The sequence below is a fragment of the Rana temporaria genome, chromosome 2 (assembly GCF_905171775.1).
Source record: "Rana temporaria chromosome 2, aRanTem1.1, whole genome shotgun sequence".
NCBI classification, from domain to species: Eukaryota; Metazoa; Chordata; class Amphibia; order Anura; family Ranidae; genus Rana; species Rana temporaria.
The window spans coordinates 99,062,018-99,081,064 of record NC_053490.1 but is presented as its reverse complement, the minus strand read 5'-3'; the positions used below and the strand labels follow the sequence as shown (position 1 = coordinate 99,081,064).

Sequence of the window (19,047 nt, the reverse complement as noted above, 5' to 3'; positions counted from 1 at the left end):
CTGGTACAGAAAAGTTGTTGAGTGATAAATACAATACATTTTCCAGTGAACACGTGTGTGTTATTGACTTTAGTTTTATTTGAAAAGTATTTTTCTTTATCATCCATTGAGAGGCACCAGGTAGACCACACCACCTTTGAGTCATATCAATTGGCAGACAATTTGTGTATAAGTATTTTGGTTGTGTTTAGCTATATACCTGCTTTAATATCCTGTCTTATGGCCCGTACACACGTGCCGAATATCATTCGAAATTCGTCTGAGGAAGAATTGTACGATAATCAGATCGTTGGTACAGAGCTTTTGAGAGCTGATCACGACAATTCATCCTATATTATTTGATTGGACATACACGAAAATTTTCCTCGTGCGATGCCAGATTGTACGATTTTTTTTAGTCAGTACAATTGTCATCCGAAAATACAATTCAACTACATTACAGCACATGACATTCCGATTTTTTTTTTTTTTTTTTTTTCTGTCGTACGAGAATATTTGTGACTTTAGTAACCTATTAAATTTCTACTTGCGACTATTATGCGAAAAAGTCAGGCGATCTGTCGTCCGATTTTCCGATCGTGTGTACAGGGCATAACTTTACTATGTATATATATTTTTAACTAAATGTTGCCCAGTTTGACATTCTGAAAGTTTGCTCATAGCAACATCGAATATGAAACCTTACAGTACTAATCGATAAGTAGGTTTTCAGTTAGATTTAACATGGCGTGTAGTACCGTATATACTTGAGTATAAGCTGAGTTTTTTCAGCCCTTTCTTTAAGGCTGAAAATACTCCCCTCGGCTTATACTTGAGTCGGTGTACCTGAAATTGACAGGCTGTGGGCGTCCATTGTTTAAAATGTCGCAGTCTTTTCCTGGTCCCTTTCGTGAAAGGGGTTTCTCAGCAGACACAGTTCCGCCTATCATGGACATTCTCTCATCCTCGGACTAAGTTTCCCAGCAGACACTGTGTTCAGTGTTCCGCCAATCACGGATGTCCTTTTATCCTCGGACAAGAGGACGTCCATGATTGGCGGAACACTGAACACAGTGTCTGCGGGGAAACTGAGTCCGAGACTGCGACTTCTAATCATTGAATGGACGCCCACAGCCTGTCAATTTCAGGTACACTGACTCGGGCACAGTGAGGTTGGGCACATTGAGGTTGCAATGGGCACAGTCAGGCGTGCAAATGGGCATTGTTGACCCTCTTTTCCGCTTACAGTAGCTGCTGCATTCTCACCCTAGGCTTATACTCGAGTCAATAAGTTTTCCCATTTTTTTTTTTTGTGGTAAAATTGGGTACCTCGGCTTATACTCGAGTATATACATTAATTGGGTCACATATGGGTTAATCTCTACTCCATCCAAATCTATTCGCTTTATTTTTGAGTAGACTTGGGTAGAGAACATAGTTTGGTAATGCTTTTAATGCTGTCCATGACCTTTTTATTGAGAAATTGCACTTTTTATCTCATTGGATCTAAAGCTTCCCCGTTTTACTGAAAAAGTCATTGCAGTCTGTGTCCCTAATGAAAATATTCCCCATCACTTCCTCTCCTGATCGAAAGTCTGAAGAAATATGAAGCAACTCAGATGACAAAAAATGCTTTGGCTGTAGTTTGGGCTTTAATTGGTATGCATAAATAAAACAAAATGTTTTCAGTTTTGGTTGGAGTAGGACAGGATTCGTTTTTATTGCTGTCTGTCTCCATTAGGTAGACTCGTCACTCTACCACTCTTCTCTAAGACCCCTTTCACACTGGAGTTTTTCAGGCGGTACAGCGCTAAAAATAGCACTGCTATACCGCCTAAAAAACTCCTGCCCAGCAACCTCAATGTGAAAGCCGGAGGCAGGAGAGAAAAAAATCTCCTGCTAGCAGCATCTTTGGAGCGGTGAGAGGAGCAGTATGTATACCGCTCCTTCACCGCTCCTTCCCATTTAAAACAATGGTAAACCGCGGTAATACCGACCGCAATGCGCCTCTGCAGAGGCGCGTTGCGGGCGGTATTAACCCTTTATCGGCTGCTAGCAAGGGTTAATACCGCACCGCTGGTGGCCGAATCCCACGGCAATTCCGATGGTATATCGTGGCTATTTTTAGCGGCGCTATACCGCCATCGCGCCTCCCGCCCCTGTGTGAAAGAGGCCTAAGTGATCATTATCACTGAGACAGAAAATTATGGGAGATCCACAATTTTTTTGTCAATAGAACAAGAAGTAAGGGAAATCTTTCACTGGGGATGCTTATTCCTTTGACAGTTGTCTACGTGGAAAATTTTTCAGGTTTGCCCCCACTTCATTTTGAATCTTTAGTGCAAGAAATGAAAGCAAATGTCCATAACAAGACAGCAAAAAATCTATTGAATGATGCTTTCATGCTCTATCCAAAACTAAAAGAAACAGTTTTGGCCATACATACAATGTACAGTAACTAGATAATTCTTATGGATGCAGAAGAGCAAGGGAACTGTTAGTTTTTGCACACAGTTCAGTATGTTGGAATCCGAAAAATCACTGGTCATTCTCAATGAAGAGAAGGTGATAAACCTGTGTACCTGGCATCTGTTTTGTCTGATTCTGAGAGTAGATGGCGACAGGTCCTGAAAATTCCAGTAAGGTAAGGCGCATCTCTTATCACCAAACTAATGACCAAGACTATAAAGTGTTGTCGATTAATAAATCCATACCGTTTCCGGCCAGGGAGTGAATTTATAATACAAACTGTTGTATATTCATGGTAAAATGTGAAGCCTCACTGAATGTTTGTTTATGTCCACACATTCAGGTACTTCCACCACCCTGCCTTCCACAGCGTTCTTGTAAGCCTTACAATGAAGGATTCCAATGCTGCTATGTCATATTTTGGGAATCCAGTGGACTGGTGAGTAAACTCTGGGATCAAAATTATTTATTTGGGATACCGCCAACTTTCCTGTCTCAGAGAATTCTGGGACAATAAAATACATTTTAATATAAAGCCATGGCTGTAGAATTCATGAATTGCACTACATGTCTATGGTTGGTATTGACCCTTACCAAAATGTGTGTTTTATATAGGAGGCTGAAGTTTAGGTATGGCTATTTTTCCAGCTTGGACCAGTATAAGTCGCATGTCATACCTGGACAATCCCTGTGGAACCTGGAAGTCACTGTAGTAAGCACCACTGCTACAGTGATCTATACTAGCTTCCAGGTCCTGTGCCAATCAGCTGCCCTGCTGCTTAGTTAACATGGGGTAGTTCAGTTAGCATAGGCGCCATTCAGAGAATATTTAGCATTTTCTCAATGAATGCAAACTGTTCTCTTTATGGATGATGTGGAGTTTGTGATTTCCTGCCTTGCTTTTCAACTTCATCCATTCAGAGATCGCTCAGAGGCAGACACCCAGTTTTATGCCAGCCTAACCAAACTTAATTAAAAATAAAAAGCTGTACCTGAGATTATTATATGTTCCTAGAGGGTGCAGGGGACCCATTTGATTACTTTTTGTTACTTTTGATATAGAAATACATGAAACTCTCAGGATGCAGTCAGTGGTCACTGATAAATCTTGCGTGATCTGTAACATGAGTACTTGGGCTGGGGGTAATCTCTAGAAGTCTGCCCTACATATCTTTTAACATGTCTTGTTCCCTGGTAGTTCTGGGTAATGCTTACCTAGAGATTTTTGCAAAGGAACCCCTATACAGATGGTATGGCTGGATCCAAACGTACCAGCTGTAGATGGCATATACTACTGTAGCCAGGTCGCGGGGCCCCCTTGGGGCTAATGAGAACCTAGAGTTAGGGACAGCTGACATCCTGAGTAGAGTGGGTTACAAGGCATGGTGGGTGTAATGCAAGGTGAATTGATGGGTGCCAAACACTTCTTGACTGCAGAGAGATTTTTTGTCTCTTGAACAGAACTGAGGGAGAGAGGGTTAGAGCTAGGACACCCTTGGGTAGATGCAATGTTAATTGGCAGACTCTGAGACTTCTATAGGTTGACAGCTATACAGGAAAAGACATCCAGCTAGACACCACATCTGCATAGGTAGGACCGCTGTTTCCTATGGCAACAATCTTGGACAGTCACTAACAATGGTTGCAATGAACTTCTTCGCTTCCTCTACAGTCTCCCACTGTAGATCTTCCACTCCACTGAGCTCCCAGTCTCTCTCACTATCTCACTAGACTTCCAGATCCACTCACACTGGATCCCCTGAGCTCTTCCAACTCTTACTCCAGTATGTTACTCAAGCGTCACCCCCCCTTCCCTGCTGGATCCCTGGCTTGGCTCTCACAGATACTCTTGAAGGGTCACCTCTGCTGACCCGCTAGGTCCTTGGCATGGCACTCAATAATAGAGCTCCCCGATCGTCTCCTCAGCTGTCCCGCTAGTTTTCTGGCTTGACACTTGCTAAAGTTTTCCCAATTCTTCACCGACCCAGGCTGGTGAGAATACTGCTCTGGTACTGACTTCAGCTAATTAAGGTGGTCTCCGATCTCTGATTTATTTTTACTCTTCTATGTGAATGATGAATGTAGAAGCAAAGGTATCCAACAAACATTGCAGGGCATGTGTCCTTCTTTTTTTTTTTTTTATTATTACGTTTTCATTGACAGGAAAAAATAAATTGCAAACAAAAAAACAATAAAAAGTAAAAAAGATAAAAGGGGAGAATACAACAATCCAATCATTAACCATGTATACAATCTAGTCATATGTATTTCTATACATGCTTATATATCTATCTTCCCTGTCCTTATACAAATACTAATATTTTAGGACCTTAACGTGAAGCTTTGTATCTGTAAAATTGATTAAGGTGGTAAAGTGAAATATGCCTTTCTATTTGGATATGCCACGTACACACAACCGGTCCATCCGATGAGAATGGTCCGACGGACCGTTTTCATCGGTTCACCGCTGAAGCAGACTGATGGTCTGATGTGCGTACACACCATCAGCTCAAAATCCGATCGGGTCAGAACGCGGTGACGTAAAACACACAACGTGCTGAGAAAAACGAAGTTCAAAGCTTCCAAGCATGCGTCGACTTGATTCTGAGCATGCGTGGGTTTTGAACCGATGCTTTTGTGTACTAACCATCGGTTTTGACCTGTCGGTCAGCCGTCCATCGGTTCGATTTTAAAGCAAGTTCTATAATTTTTGTCCGAAGGACAACAGATCGATGGGGCGTACACACGGTCGGTTTGGACCGATGAAACTGAACTTCAGTCCGTTTTCATCGGTTTGGACCGGTCGTGTGTACGCGTTTTTAGTGTCTTTATTTCTTGTTGTTTTGTTTCATTTTATGGCTATCCAATAGAGTTTTAGGAAAAATAATGAGAATATTAGTATTTGTACAAGGACAGGGAAGATAGATATATAATCATGTATAGAAATACATATGACTAGATTTTATACATGGTTAATGTTTGCATTTTTGTATTCTCCCCTTTTATCTTTTTTTACTCACCTGAGCACACACGCTGCTGATCATCCACAAAATCTGGATACAGGGTTGAAGTTTTCGTCCCACCCCAGACACTGTGGAATCTCCAAACTACAGAGCCCCATGTCAAAATACCAAAAGCAGTCTTCTCCAGTCCACATCTACGTTCTGTAGTCTTGCACACAGCAAATGTGCAAACCCTGTGTCCAGCAAACTGTCCATTTTACCGTGACAGTAGCTCCTACTGTCACAATAAATATATATATATATATATATATATATATATATATATATATATATATATATATATATATATATATATATTAGGGCTGTTACTGATCAAAATTTTTGTGTTCGCTTAATCGATTTTTTTTTTAATCGACTAATTTCGATTAATTATAACGCACATACAGATCCAACTACTTTTAGCTGATCTCCTTGCAGGCTGATTCCCAATGCAGCTACCAACCACTGGAAAATGGATAGCAGGATACAAAAAACACACAAAGGCAGCGCTCGATGGGAATAGCATTAAAACTTTTATAGTCTTCAAGTAGGTAACAAAATAAATATTGCACTGGAGATAAAATTGATGTAGCTACATAAACTGTAAAAATGGTGCGAGTAATACCAAACAGTAGCAAAAGCAGTCATAAAAACATGTAGCTAAGTATGATACTGGTATAAAAATGTGTACAACAATGCCACTGCTGAATCCAGATGAGGAGAGGTTAACATCGTCGGCATGTAGATGTCCCGTGAAGGGAACTATCACAACTCCCAGTGGATGGTTGTAGAATCCCAGGTTGATAGAGGGAAGTGATAGAGGGAAGTGTAACAGCCCTTGTGTGTGGCAGATAGTAAGGTCCCGCCGGCATGCAGATATGAAGGCACAGCAAAGGAGCCCTTCAGATGGATACGGCAAGCCCCGCTGGTGTCCGTGACGTCCCTGGATCTCCGACGGAACTCCCTGAAGGCCCAGAAGCCGGCAGAGAGGTGAGTACTAATCAAAAAAAATTGGATCGATCAAAAAAATTTAAGATTAATCGATTAATTAATAGTTAATTTCCACAGCCCTAATATATATATATATATATATATATATATATATATATACAGGGAGTGCAGAATTATTAGGCAAATTAGTATTTTGACCACATCATCCTCTTTATGCATGTTGTCTTACTCCAAGCTGTATAGGCTCGAAAGCCTACTACCAATTAAGCATATTAGGTGATGTGCATCTCTGTAATGAGAAGGGGTGTGGTCTAATGACATCAACACCCTATATCAGGTGTGCATAATTATTAGGCAACTTCCTTTCCTTTGGCAAAATGGGTCAAAAGAAGGACTTGACAGGCTCAGAAAAGTCAAAAATAGTGAGATATCTTGCAGAGGGATGCAGCACTCTTAAAATTGCAAAGCTTCTGAAGCGTGATCATCGAACAATCAAGCGTTTCATTCAAAATAGTCAACAGGGTCGCAAGAAGCGTGTGGAAAAACCAAGGCGCAAAATAACTGCCCATGAACTGAGAAAAGTCAAGCGTGCAGCTGCCAAGATGCCACTTGCCACCAGTTTGGCCATATTTCAGAGCTACAACATCACTGGAGTGCCCAAAAGCACAAGGTGTGCAATACTCAGAGACATGGCCAAGGTAAGAAAGGCTGAAAGACGACGACCACTGAACAAGACACACAAGCTAAAAACGTCAAGACTGTGCCAAGAAATATCTCAAGACTGATTTTTCTAAGGTTTTATGGACTGATGAAATGAGAGTGAGTCTTGATGGGCCAGATGGATGGGCCCGTGGCTGGATTGGTAAAGGGCAGAGAGCTCCAGTCCGACTCAGACGCCAGCAAGGTGGAGGTGGAGTACTGGTTTGGGCTGGTATCATCAAAGATGAGCTTGTGGGGCCTTTTCGGGTTGAGGATGGAGTCAAGCTCAACTCCCAGTCCTACTGCCAGTTTCTGGAAGACACCTTCTTCAAGCAGTGGTACAGGAAGAAGTCTGCATCCTTCAAGAAAAACATGATTTTCATGCAGGACAATGCTCCAGCACACGCGTCCAAGTACTCCACAGCGTGGCTGGCAAGAAAGGGTATAAAAGAAGAAAAACTAATGACATGGCCTCCTTGTTCACCTGATCTGAACCCCATTGAGAACCTGTAGTCCATCATCAAATGTGAGATTTACAAGGAGGGAAAACAGTACACCTCTCTGAACAGTGTCTGGGAGGCTGTGGTTGCTGCTGCACGCAATGTTGATGGTGAACAGATCAAAACACTGACAGAATCCATGGATGGCAGGCTTTTGAGTGTCCTTGCAAAGAAAGGTGGCTATATTGGTCACTGATTTGTTTTTGTTTTGTTTTTGAATGTCAGAAATGTATATTTGTGAATGTTGAGATGTTATATTGGTTTCACTGGTAAAAATAAATAATTGAAATGGGTATATATTTTTTTTTTGTTAAGTTGCCTAATAATTATGCACAGTAATAGTCACATGCACACACAGATATCCCCCTAAAATAGCTAAAACTAAAAACAAACTAAAAACTACTTCCAAAAATATTCAGCTTTGATATTAATGAGTTTTTTTGGGTTCATTGAGAACATGGTTGTTGTTCAATAATAAATTCTGCACTCCCTGTATATGTATATATATATATATATATATATATATATATATATATATATATATATAATCCAGGGGTCCACCTTAAATGAAAGACCTTGTATCTATCATCTTGTTGTGCAACTTTTTCCTCCATCCTCACTAAATTGCACATCTATAGTGCCCATTCCCCAATCATTGTGGATTTGGCAGACTGCCAGTGTGTATCAATGTTTTTGTTTTTAAAAGTAGCTGCCTTATTTATTTATGATCTTGTTATTTTAGGAGCTGTGTGATTTTATAGATTTTTATTTTTTAGATTGAAAATCATATTAGTTGATGTTTTGTGATATCAACGTTTATTTACAAGCTATGAATTGGAGATAAATGCTTTAACAATGAATAGGCACAGTGATTTATTTATTTTTCTATCTCCAGCTTGCACCATAAAAGAGGAAAAGACAGCAGATTCTCAGAGACTGAAGAGCTGTACCTTCTATCCTCGTTTAATGAAATGGTTACAATTTCAAATGCTGCTGCTGTGGAGACCAGGGGACAGTCCAGCTCCTCATGTCTGACTGTGCATCATTGTCTTAAACAGAAATTGGAATCTGATCTGCTCTCTTTATCTGAGCAACTACTCAATAGTTACTCCTCAGAGGTACTCGGCACCCGCATGTGTCTGCTACATTGGTGTATTCTGCAATTCATTATTTTTACCATTCTGTATTTTGCCTTTGTCATCTCAGATGACAAGATAACCAACTGTATCCAAAATCCAGGTATAAATTGTCCTGGGCAATCTACATAGTAGGACAGCATGGATGGTACAGTGCTTGTCCTCCAAGTCAGGACTGCTTCTCTGATGTCTGATGTGAGAATAATCAAGCAGCAAAATGAGAGTTGTAGTAAACACAGATCCACAGAACTGATGAATCAGAAGCAGGGAGATCCTTGCAGTGCAGGTTCTCAGGCACAGGTTTCTCTCTGCCAACAGTGAGAAGCGCAGTAATGACATCACTACATTCTACTCCAGATTTCATTAGACATATTGCCTTAGATGATTTCTCTCTACTGTTTTTCAGAATGCGTTTAAGACAACGGGTACATAAAATACATACATACAAACAAATAAAATAGAAGATCATATGATATATTCACCACTGCCTGTTTGCTGCAGTAACCATTATTATGATTCATACTCCGTATGCTAATAGATAATTGCACCGTCGTTTATTGAGGGCTTTAAAGTAATACAGACAGAGAGCAATATGTATGATTTATTGTATATCAAAGTCAAAATAGGTAATCCAAGTAACTGTGCTATGTCACCTGTTTTTTCTTTTCATTAGACCACTCCTCCAGATAGTCTAGCCCAGTGTGCCAGCCTTTTGATTGGTGTATTGGCTTGTTATTGTCACGCCGAGGTCATCAATGAAGAGCAAGCCTGTAAATCTACTTTGTTCCAGAAAGCAAAGGTAATTGGTGTACAGCTGTGTGTGTAAATAAAGATACATGTACAGTACAGGATACAGGCTGAGTATTCATAGAACTGGCTTATAGGCCGATGCCTTCAGGTGATGGGACACTGGCAAGATTTTGAGAACGCATCACCTGGGCAATCTCCCCTATAACCCTACTCAGAGGTAGAGTGAGAAAAGAAGAATGGAATAGACTGTTTGTGTTTTTTTTTTTTATAGGGTACTTAAAGTGGGGGTTCACCCGAAAAAAATCTTTTAACATTAGATTGAGGCTAATTAAGGGAAGCACAATCGGGTGTTTTATTTTTTTTTAAATCAATGAAGTACATACCGTTTTAGAGATAGATGTTCTCCGTGGCTTCCAGGTATGGTCTTCGGGACTGGGCGTTCCCATTTGATTGACAGCCTTCCGACCGTTGTATACATCATGAGTTGCCGAAAGAAGCCGAACGTCGGTGCGGCTCTACACGGCGCCTGCGCACCGACGTTCGGCTACTTTCGGCAACTCGTGACGCGCTGTATGCGACGGTCGGAAGGCTGTCAATCTAATAGGAACGCCCAGTCCTGCAGACCATACCCGGAAGTGTTTTTCGGATGAACCCCCGCTTTAAAGAGAACCAGTCATGTTCAGGTGCCAGACAGATTTTCTTCGTAAGATGCCCTCACTCACCCACTGTTGCTCATCTTCCTCACCCTTCCGCATAACCTTGTTCATTTGTGGGAACACTGATTGTAATCCTTGTATCAGCTTTGTGAAGGCATTTACTCTTTAATCTTCTTGCTTTCCCCATATGACAGTGTTTTGGGCCAGGCAGCTTGTCTCTGTGTGAACCAATGCCAAATCTATGGGTGCTGTTCAAGGTTCCAACAAGTTCTCTTCTATTATCAGCCGCTGAGAGTGCAGGTGGAGACAGAGCTCATCCCAGCTCTGTTGATACCGATGCGAAGAAAGAAGAGTCGCATAAGCCACACATCAAAACGAAACCCTGTATGTGGAAAGTGAAAACAACCTTAGAACAGGCTCTATCCAGACCAACGTGTTTTGTCCCATCCCCGGGTCTTAATCATGGGAAATATCCTTTCAGCCCTGTGGTCATTGTTAGATGTGTTTGAGGTGTGTGGCCTGGATGGAGCTTGGTCTGAGGCGGTTTTCACTTTCCACATACCAGGTTTTGTTGTAATGTGCGGCTTATGGGACTCTTCTTTGCAATTTGTCTCTATGGCTGCATCCTGATAGGGAGGCAAGGAAATCACATGTTCTCCCTCATACATGTAAGTGGCAGTGGAACATGGCAAAAGTAAAGAACAGTGGATGGGGGTGGCCCTATCAGTTTGTCCATTCAGCAAACCTATATTGAAAAAAACACTTTGAAAATTAACATTTACACAGAAATACAGGTGTCATGGTGCCAGGAAGTACTACTTATGTTACTGGCTCACATTTCCATACCATATTCAGAAACCTTGAAGTACAAAGTCTTGTGAAAATCCTTCCCAAAAGATTGTAAGCTGTTGTAACTGCAGAGTAGGGATCAAATATATATATATTAGACACCACTGAGAATGTACTGTTTTTGTGAATATGAAAAGGGGGGACTGTGAAGTAAGGTGGGTGGTAATATGAGGGGAAGACACTGATGTAAAGAAGAGGCAGAGGGGGGACTGTGGTGAAGAGATGGGGGGGCTGAGGGCAATGGTGTAAATGCGGGTCTGTGATGGGGGGTCTAGGAAGGATGCGATGGGGCGGTTGGTCATGGGTGGATGATGGGGGGGGGGGGGGTCTGTGATGTGAAGGGGGGACTGATGTAAAAGGAGGACTGAGGGCACTAATGTAAGGGTTCGTTAACACCTGTGCAGAGATTTTTTTTTTCTGCACTAGAAAAACACAGGTCTCTGCAAGGGTACTATGTGCCTGTTTGACACTGCTGCAGTGCCCCTGAGTGCTGAACAGTGCGTTGTGAAATACATATTGTGTGCTCATCTGAAGGCTCTCTGTACAGTCTGATTTTATTGGCTGGGCTGCATAAAAATGAATGAAATTTCGTTTTAACATTTCAATAGATTTGAAAGAAAACGTACACAGTGCAACGCACTTAAATGCACACCGCCACACCAGTTCCTGGACATCACGCTAGCCCACACAGTAGAACCCTGCATTTTACCAAAAGGGCCAGGAAATTTGGGCCCTAAAGCGGGGTGGGTGGTTCTGTGATGTAAAGAATCCGAGGCCTAGCACAAACATAAAATTCAGACCTCCACTGGAAGAAAATTTTACTGACCGGACCTGATTTTTAATTCAGAACCCTGCTCTAGATGTACCTCGGGATAAGGGGATCTCATCCATATGTTTTGGAGATATAAAAAACTGGGCCAATAATGGCTTGAGGTTTTTAACAATAATAACTTCTCATTTTATTTGTTCTCGTGAGGAACAGTTAGAGATTTTGGACCTGCCGTCTGACCCAATATATAGGGTCAGACTTGAAAGTACACTTGGAAGTGCAGTCGCTGTAGATCTGAGGGGATCTGAGGGGAACATGCATGGAAAATAAAAAACAGCATTTTTGCTTGCACATGATTGGATGATAAAATCAGCAGAGCTTCCCCTAATTTCAGATCTTTTCCTCAGATCTACAGCGATCTAAAGCGACTGCACTTACAAGTGCACTTGTACTGCACTTGTAGTGCAGAGTGTATTTCCCTTTAGTAAATCAACCCTATAGTTTTGATAAATGTAAAGTTATGCACTTGGGGGCTAAGAATATGCATGTATCATACATACTAGGAGGAGTACAACTGGGGGAATCCATAGTGGAGAAGGATCTGGGGGTTTTGGTAGATCATAAGCTCAATAATGGCATGCAATGCCAAGCTGTGGTTGTCCATGAGGTATGGACTCCAGAGAGAGAGAGATATATATAATTTTGCCCCTGTATAAATCATTAGTAAGACCTCATCTGGAATATACAGTTCGGTTTTGGGCACCAGTTCTCAAAAAGGATATCGGAGAACTGGAGAAAGTGCAGAGAAGGGCAACCAAACTGATAAGAGCCATGGAGGAGCTCAGCTATGAGGAAATATTAGAAGAACTGAATGTGTTCACTCTGGAGAAGAGGAGTATAAGGGGGGATATGATCCACACGTACAAATATATAAGAGGTTCATAGAGTGATTGGTGTTGAGTTATTAAAATTTTTGGCAGCAAAATCATTTTGATGAGACTTATGCGGCCCATGACACCCAGGGTCTAACGTGCCCACACCTGCGTCTTGCGATTGAGCATGTCAAATAGTGGCGTCACATTGAGTGCTATATAGTCAGTTGGATCCCTGGTGGCATGGATTCCAAGATATTTAATGCAGTCTACTCTCTGCAAGGGAAGTAATGCTCCTGGTGTTGGAAAACTGTCTAAAGGGAGTATCTGGGATTTGTTCCAATTTATCCTAAGGCCAGAGAAGGCACCAAATTGCTCTATTAAGGCCAGGGCCTGGGGAAGGGAATTGTCTGAGTCGTCTAGATAAAGGAGGGTATCATCCGCATATGTGCTGATCTTTTCTACCACCCCTGCCCTGTGTAATCCCACAATCCCAGTATGCGCTCGGATCGCTATGGCCAGGGGCTCCGCCGCCAGTGCATATAGCAGTGGCGACAGGGGACACCCTTGCCTAGTACCCCTAGACAGTGAAAATTGGTCTGAGGGCCATCCATTGGCCAAGACTCTGGCCACCGGGCTCTGATATAGGAGTTGGACCCATTTTATAAATCTGGGCCCCAATCCAAACTCACCCAGGCATGTCCACAGATAACTCCACTCGACGGAATCAAATGCCTTGGCGGTGTCCAAGGCAACTATCATCCTGGATCCTGGGTTGTCATGTGTAGTCTGGAGATTGATAAACAGTCTGCAAAGATTGAAGGAGGTGTTTCTACCTGGCATGAAGCCTGCTTGGTCTCAATGAATTAGTGAGAGGATAACCTTGTTCAGGCGGATGGCAAGCACCTTTGCAAGTATTTTGACATCCACCTGAAGCAAGGAGATGGGGCGATAAGACTCCGGGAAGTGCGGATCATTACCGGGTTTGGGAATAAGCACTATGGTAGCCTCCCTCATAGTGGCCAGGAGGTCAGAGTGTTCAAATACAGAATTTTACAACGTTAGCAGTCTGGGAACCAACAGTTCCGAATATGCGGAATAAAACTCCACAGGGAGACCATCCAATCCCAGGGCTTTAGATGTAGGAAAAGCGGCTATTGCTACGAATATCTCCTCCCGTGTCAGAGGTTCCTCCAACTCCTGCATTTGGTCAGCCGACAGCTGGGGGATCTCTAGCCCAGCTAAAAATGTTTCCATAAGAGAGGGGTCATTGGTGTTGAGTTATTCACTTTACGATCAACACTGAGGACAAGGGGGCACTCTTTACGTCTATAGGAAAAGAGATCTCATCTCCAAATACGGAAAGGTTTCTTCACAGTAAGAGCTGTGAAAATGTGGAATAGATTCCCTCCAGAGGTGGTTCTGGCCAGCTCAGTAGATTGCTTTAAGAAAGGCCTGGATTCTTTCCTAAATGTACATAATATAACTGGGTACTAACATGTATACGTAAAGTTGATCTGGGGTAAATCCGATTGCCTCTCGGGGGATCAGGAAGGAATTTTTTCCCCTGCTGTAGCAAATTGAATCATGCTCTGCTGGGTTTTTTTTTTTACCTTCCTCTTGATCATCTGTGGGTATGGGATTGTACTATGTTTTTTATTTTGTTAGTTTATTTTTTTGTGGTTGAACTGTATGGACTTGTGTCTTTTTTCAACCTGACTAACTATGTAAATATATAATACAAAAAGGTTAGATAGATTGAAGTTTTGCCTTAAAAATAGATACACGTTTTTTTGACTGTCTAACACATTTACATTCAATCTGCAGGTTCATTCTTTCTCATATAATACATTATATACTGTACTGTTGTTTCTTCGAGGTTACGATAGAAAACTTTGTCCATATTGGATACCTTTTATGAATAAAAAACATGGATGCATGGTACCTAAAAAAAAAAAAAACATTGGAGTTGATTTAGTAAAACTGGAGAGTGCAAAATCTGGTGCAGCTGTGCATGGTAGCCAATCGGCCAACTTCAACTTGTTCAGTTGAGCTTTGACAAAAACCCCTCTAGTTTTAGTAAATCAACCCCAATGTGTACTTGCAATTGTTTATGGTTTATGTTTTTTTTTTTCTTTTACAGATGTTGATGCAGTATGCTGGTGAGACCACGGCATTATTAAAGGGAAAGCTAAATGAGGAAGCCAAAATTACTTCTTTGGGAATGATAGTATCCCATTGTCTAGGCTGTGTGTGTAATTGTACAAAGGTAGGTGTTTCTATTTTTCATGGCTAAGTTTCCCTGCTAATTTTGCTTAAAAGAATAATAAAGGGTGAGGAAACACACTTTTGACAATTAATGAGAACTATATTTTTCAAAATGGGGTAAATGTATCTAAACCCAAGAACAACAAAAAAAAACAATACAAAATGCTGCTTACCAGACCTGTGGCCCTGATGTGACTGCTTTTGGCTTAGTCGTTTTTTTTTTTTTCTGCTTTTATTTTTACCTTGTGGTCCTGCAAGTAACACACTTCATGTCCTTGGGTTTCAACCCTCACTCATTGTACTGTAACTTAGGAGTAGCAGTGTCGTCCCACACAGACAGAACTAATCCTCTTCTCCAACACAGGAGGGAGATTTTCTGTCGTTTTTAAATAAGACAAAAACTTTTAATAAAAATTGAAGAGTGAAAAAAATTAAAATAAAACAAGAACTTGGAAGGCTCATAACTCCCGGCACTTTAAGAGGTTTAGGATCCTGGAAGCCAAGACTTAGGCTTCATTTCCATGGACGTTTTTACAGCCACCCTTTTTACAGCTTAAAAACGCCTGTCCATGTTTTTTTTTTTTTGCGCTGGAGCTAAAAAATGCCGTGGTAGCGTTTTTGAGCGTTTTTTAACGTCTGGCGTTTTTACAGCTCTAACGCTGGAGCTTCAGAACGCACTGATCCTGGTTTTTTTTTGCAGCTTAAAAACGGCTCGGCCATCTACAGCTCAAAAACCTCATGGTGGGCATGAGGCCATAGACTAACATGGAGAGCCGTTTTTAAGCTGCAAAAAACGCTCAGAAAAGTGGCTGTAAAAACGTCCATGGAAATGAAGCCTTATGATCACATGACTGCCATTATTGGTGGTCGTGTGATCCAAAAACTTCCAATCGCTGCTTTTAGTTAGGCGCCAATAACTGCCGGGAGTGCCCTGGGCACATGCTCTCGGCATAGCTGTATTGACCACAATTCACACAAATATCCAGCCACTGGGCGCCAAGGACCACATATTTGCGTGCGACCAATGCCAAGGAGTTAAATAGCCTATTTTATAAAAAAAACATTGCTGGAGATGAGCTTTAAAATAGACCATCATTTCTCCCGCTTTTACTGTTGTAGTCACTTATTCCAGCAACCTTATTGCAAGATTCCTTTTGTATGCTATACCTTGAGACTGATAGACCCAGGTTAAAAGCAGTATTGACTCCCATTCTGTCTATAATTTAAGCTCAAGCTTTGTGATGATACTTATGCTGATTTACCAAAGAATACATTGTGCTGATTTACCAAAGAATACATTGTGTAAATATACTCTTCAATTATCCAGTTAAGTGCAGATGAAATAAGTACCGTATTTGCCGGCGTATAAGACGACCCCCTATTTTTCCAGTGAAAACTTAGGTTTTGGGCTATTCTCGCCGTATAAGACTACCCCCTTCCGAGGCAACACCATTAAAAAAAAAAAACATCAGAAACATAAAAACATTAAAAAAAAAAAACATCAGACTTAACATCAGATTTGATTAAAACACTGTAATTTATTACTTACTGGTAAACTTTTGATGGGGCTTTTAAATAAATTACCTTTGTTATTACAGTATAAAGATGTTTTTGTTACTTTTCCAAGAAAGCCACTCCAGGTCTTTATCACCTTCTTAAATCTGCTTTAAACGGTTGCAGTCTTATCACAAGTACATTACTGGTACAGTACAGTAGTGCCAGGCAATAGTAACACTGCAGAATACAGTGTGCACCGCTGAGCCAATCACGGCAGGCAATGCATTTTATTAATCTGTTGATAAATGCAAAGCCTGCTCGGATTGGCAGAGGCTGTGACATCATCAGCCCACGCCGCTCCAATCCGAGCAGGCCTAACAAGCTCTGTTTTCAGCAGAGTGCATCGCCCGCCGGTATTGGCTGAACGGCGCATACTGTATACAACAGTATTACCGAGCACCCGGCGGGCTTCAGATCCATCTGGCAGCGGTATCTGCACCTCGAATCCAACTGTACCTGGCGTATAAGACGACCCCCGCTCTCTGGCAGTGTAATTAAGGCGTAAAAGGTCGTCTTATACGCCGGAAAATACGGTAGACGGGAATTTGCTTTTCACATGATTGTATCACTTAAAGCGGTAGTAAACTTTTTTTATTTTTACCTTCAGGTAAGCTTTTACTGCTTACCTATAGGTTTACTGCTGCTTTGTCAATATTATCACAATTTATTGTGAAAAAGATTTTCAACTCCCATAGTAATTCATCCTTAATGTTTTTGAGGAAGACGATGAGCTAGTCACGTGAGCAGCGGGGTATGGGTTCTTAGTAACTATGTTTACAAACTGCTAGGGTTGCACGGAAAACAATTTGTGCTTTTGTCAGCAATATAAAATCATGTGTAATTGCAGAGTTCTGGGTTTTTAAGGTAGTTGTAAACGCTCAAGGTTTTTTACCCCCCATACTTGCCTGATCTTCTTCCAGCGCTTTGCATGAGAGCCTCGGCTCTACCAGGGACACTCCCTCATTGGTTAAGACAGCAGCGGGAGCCAAACGGCAATCGCAGCCAGTGAGCCAATAAGGAGAGAAAGGGGGCTGGGCTGACCCATGTCTCTGTGTGTCAATGGACACGCAGAGCCGTGGCTCGGGAATGAGCCTGCTCAAGTGCCGCCATTGCAAGCTGCTTGCATGGGGGCAGGAGGGAGGAGCCTGAAGAGCTGGCAGGTGACCCGTGGAGAGGAGGGTCGGGCTGCTCTGTGCAAATTCACTGCACAGAGCAGGTTAGTAGAAGTGTTTTTTTTTTGTTTTGTTTTTTAATAACAAATCTTTTAATATCACTTTTAAATTAATTTAAATCACAAAATTCTGTAGCAATTCTATATGTAATAACTCTTTTTAATGACAGTCTTAGTTAACTATTGACATATTTTTATTTGAAGGCTTTTACTTCCTTCAGAGGATCAGGCGACTGATAGAATATTTTTACCCACAGTCCACGTTCTTTAACTTTTTTTTTAAAGTGTTAGCATCACATTGACTTGTCTGTCTTCAAGAAAAATAAGGGAAACTGGGGTAAACACTAGTACTTAGGAAAGTTTTTTTGTACGAAAATTCTCAATACATTTACCGTATTTATCGGCGTATATCGCGCACTTTTTTGCCCTGAAAATCGTGGGTGCGCAATATACGCCGATACCCGCGCCGTGTTTGAATGCCTGCGCCGACATATACCGAGTGCAGTACACTCGGGTACATTCGGCCAGGCTCGGCTTCACTCGTAGTCACGCTCTGTGACGTTTATGCGTAAGAAGCCGAGCCTGGCCGAATATACCCGAGTGTACTGCGCTCGGTATACGTCGGTGGAGGCTTCAAACTAATCGCAGGAAGCGGGGATTCGACATGAAGACAGCGCGGGAGAAGCCGGGAGGACACCACCAAGGCCGCAGACGGACGCCGGACCGGACGAGGCCTCCGATGGATGCCGGGCAAGACACCAAAACTGTAAGTAGTAAAATGTAATAAAATGTTTTTTTTACAGGATTTTAGGGTCAAAATTAGGGGTGCGCGCTATACGCCGGAGTGCGCAATACCCCGATAAATACGGTAAATGAGATCTTGTACTACTTTTAAATTACGTTTTTCTTTCAACATTCATTGTTGGAATGAGTGAAACTTGGCAAACTAAACCACATACACTGTTAAAATTCATACATTCAAGAACATTTTCTCAACACTGCGGTTGAAAATGAGTGTCGATTTTTGGCACCACTAATGATTAGAAAAACAAACAAACATTCTTAAAATGTTGAATGAAATTTTACTAGTGTATACCCAGCCTAACTTATAAATAAAAAAAGGATTAAAAATGATGTGCAGTCTGCTGTAATTGTGTGTGAAAAGCGATGGGCGGTTCTGATTGTTCAGTTCACCTGACTGGCATAGAGAACCTAGTATGGATCGATATTGTCTCGGCACACTTCAGAATTTGCTTCTAGTCAGACATAATATATATTGTCTCATTCAATCCCTGAATTATATAACCTTGTTCTATCTTTCTGATTAGATTTTACATGCCCCCGCATATATCTAGATTTCTTGTGCAGCAAATGAATGACGCATATTTGGCAGTGATTTCTACCCGGCAACAATGAGCT

At 41.6% G+C, this 19,047-nt stretch overlaps 1 protein-coding gene across 2 annotated transcripts in view; it reads left to right on the top strand.

Moving 5' to 3' along the window:
* The window catches only part of ATM (ATM serine/threonine kinase), a 213,738-nt gene that overhangs the window by 42,968 nt on the left and 151,723 nt on the right, over nt 1-19,047 (top strand). For both annotated transcript variants that reach the window (XM_040340578.1, XM_040340577.1), the window contains exons 12-15: nt 2,792-2,887; nt 8,496-8,718; nt 9,410-9,535; nt 14,776-14,901. In XM_040340578.1, the coding sequence (XP_040196512.1) occupies nt 2,792-2,887; nt 8,496-8,718; nt 9,410-9,535; nt 14,776-14,901 (571 nt within the window). The remainder of the gene's footprint in view (nt 1-2,791; nt 2,888-8,495; nt 8,719-9,409; nt 9,536-14,775; nt 14,902-19,047) is intronic.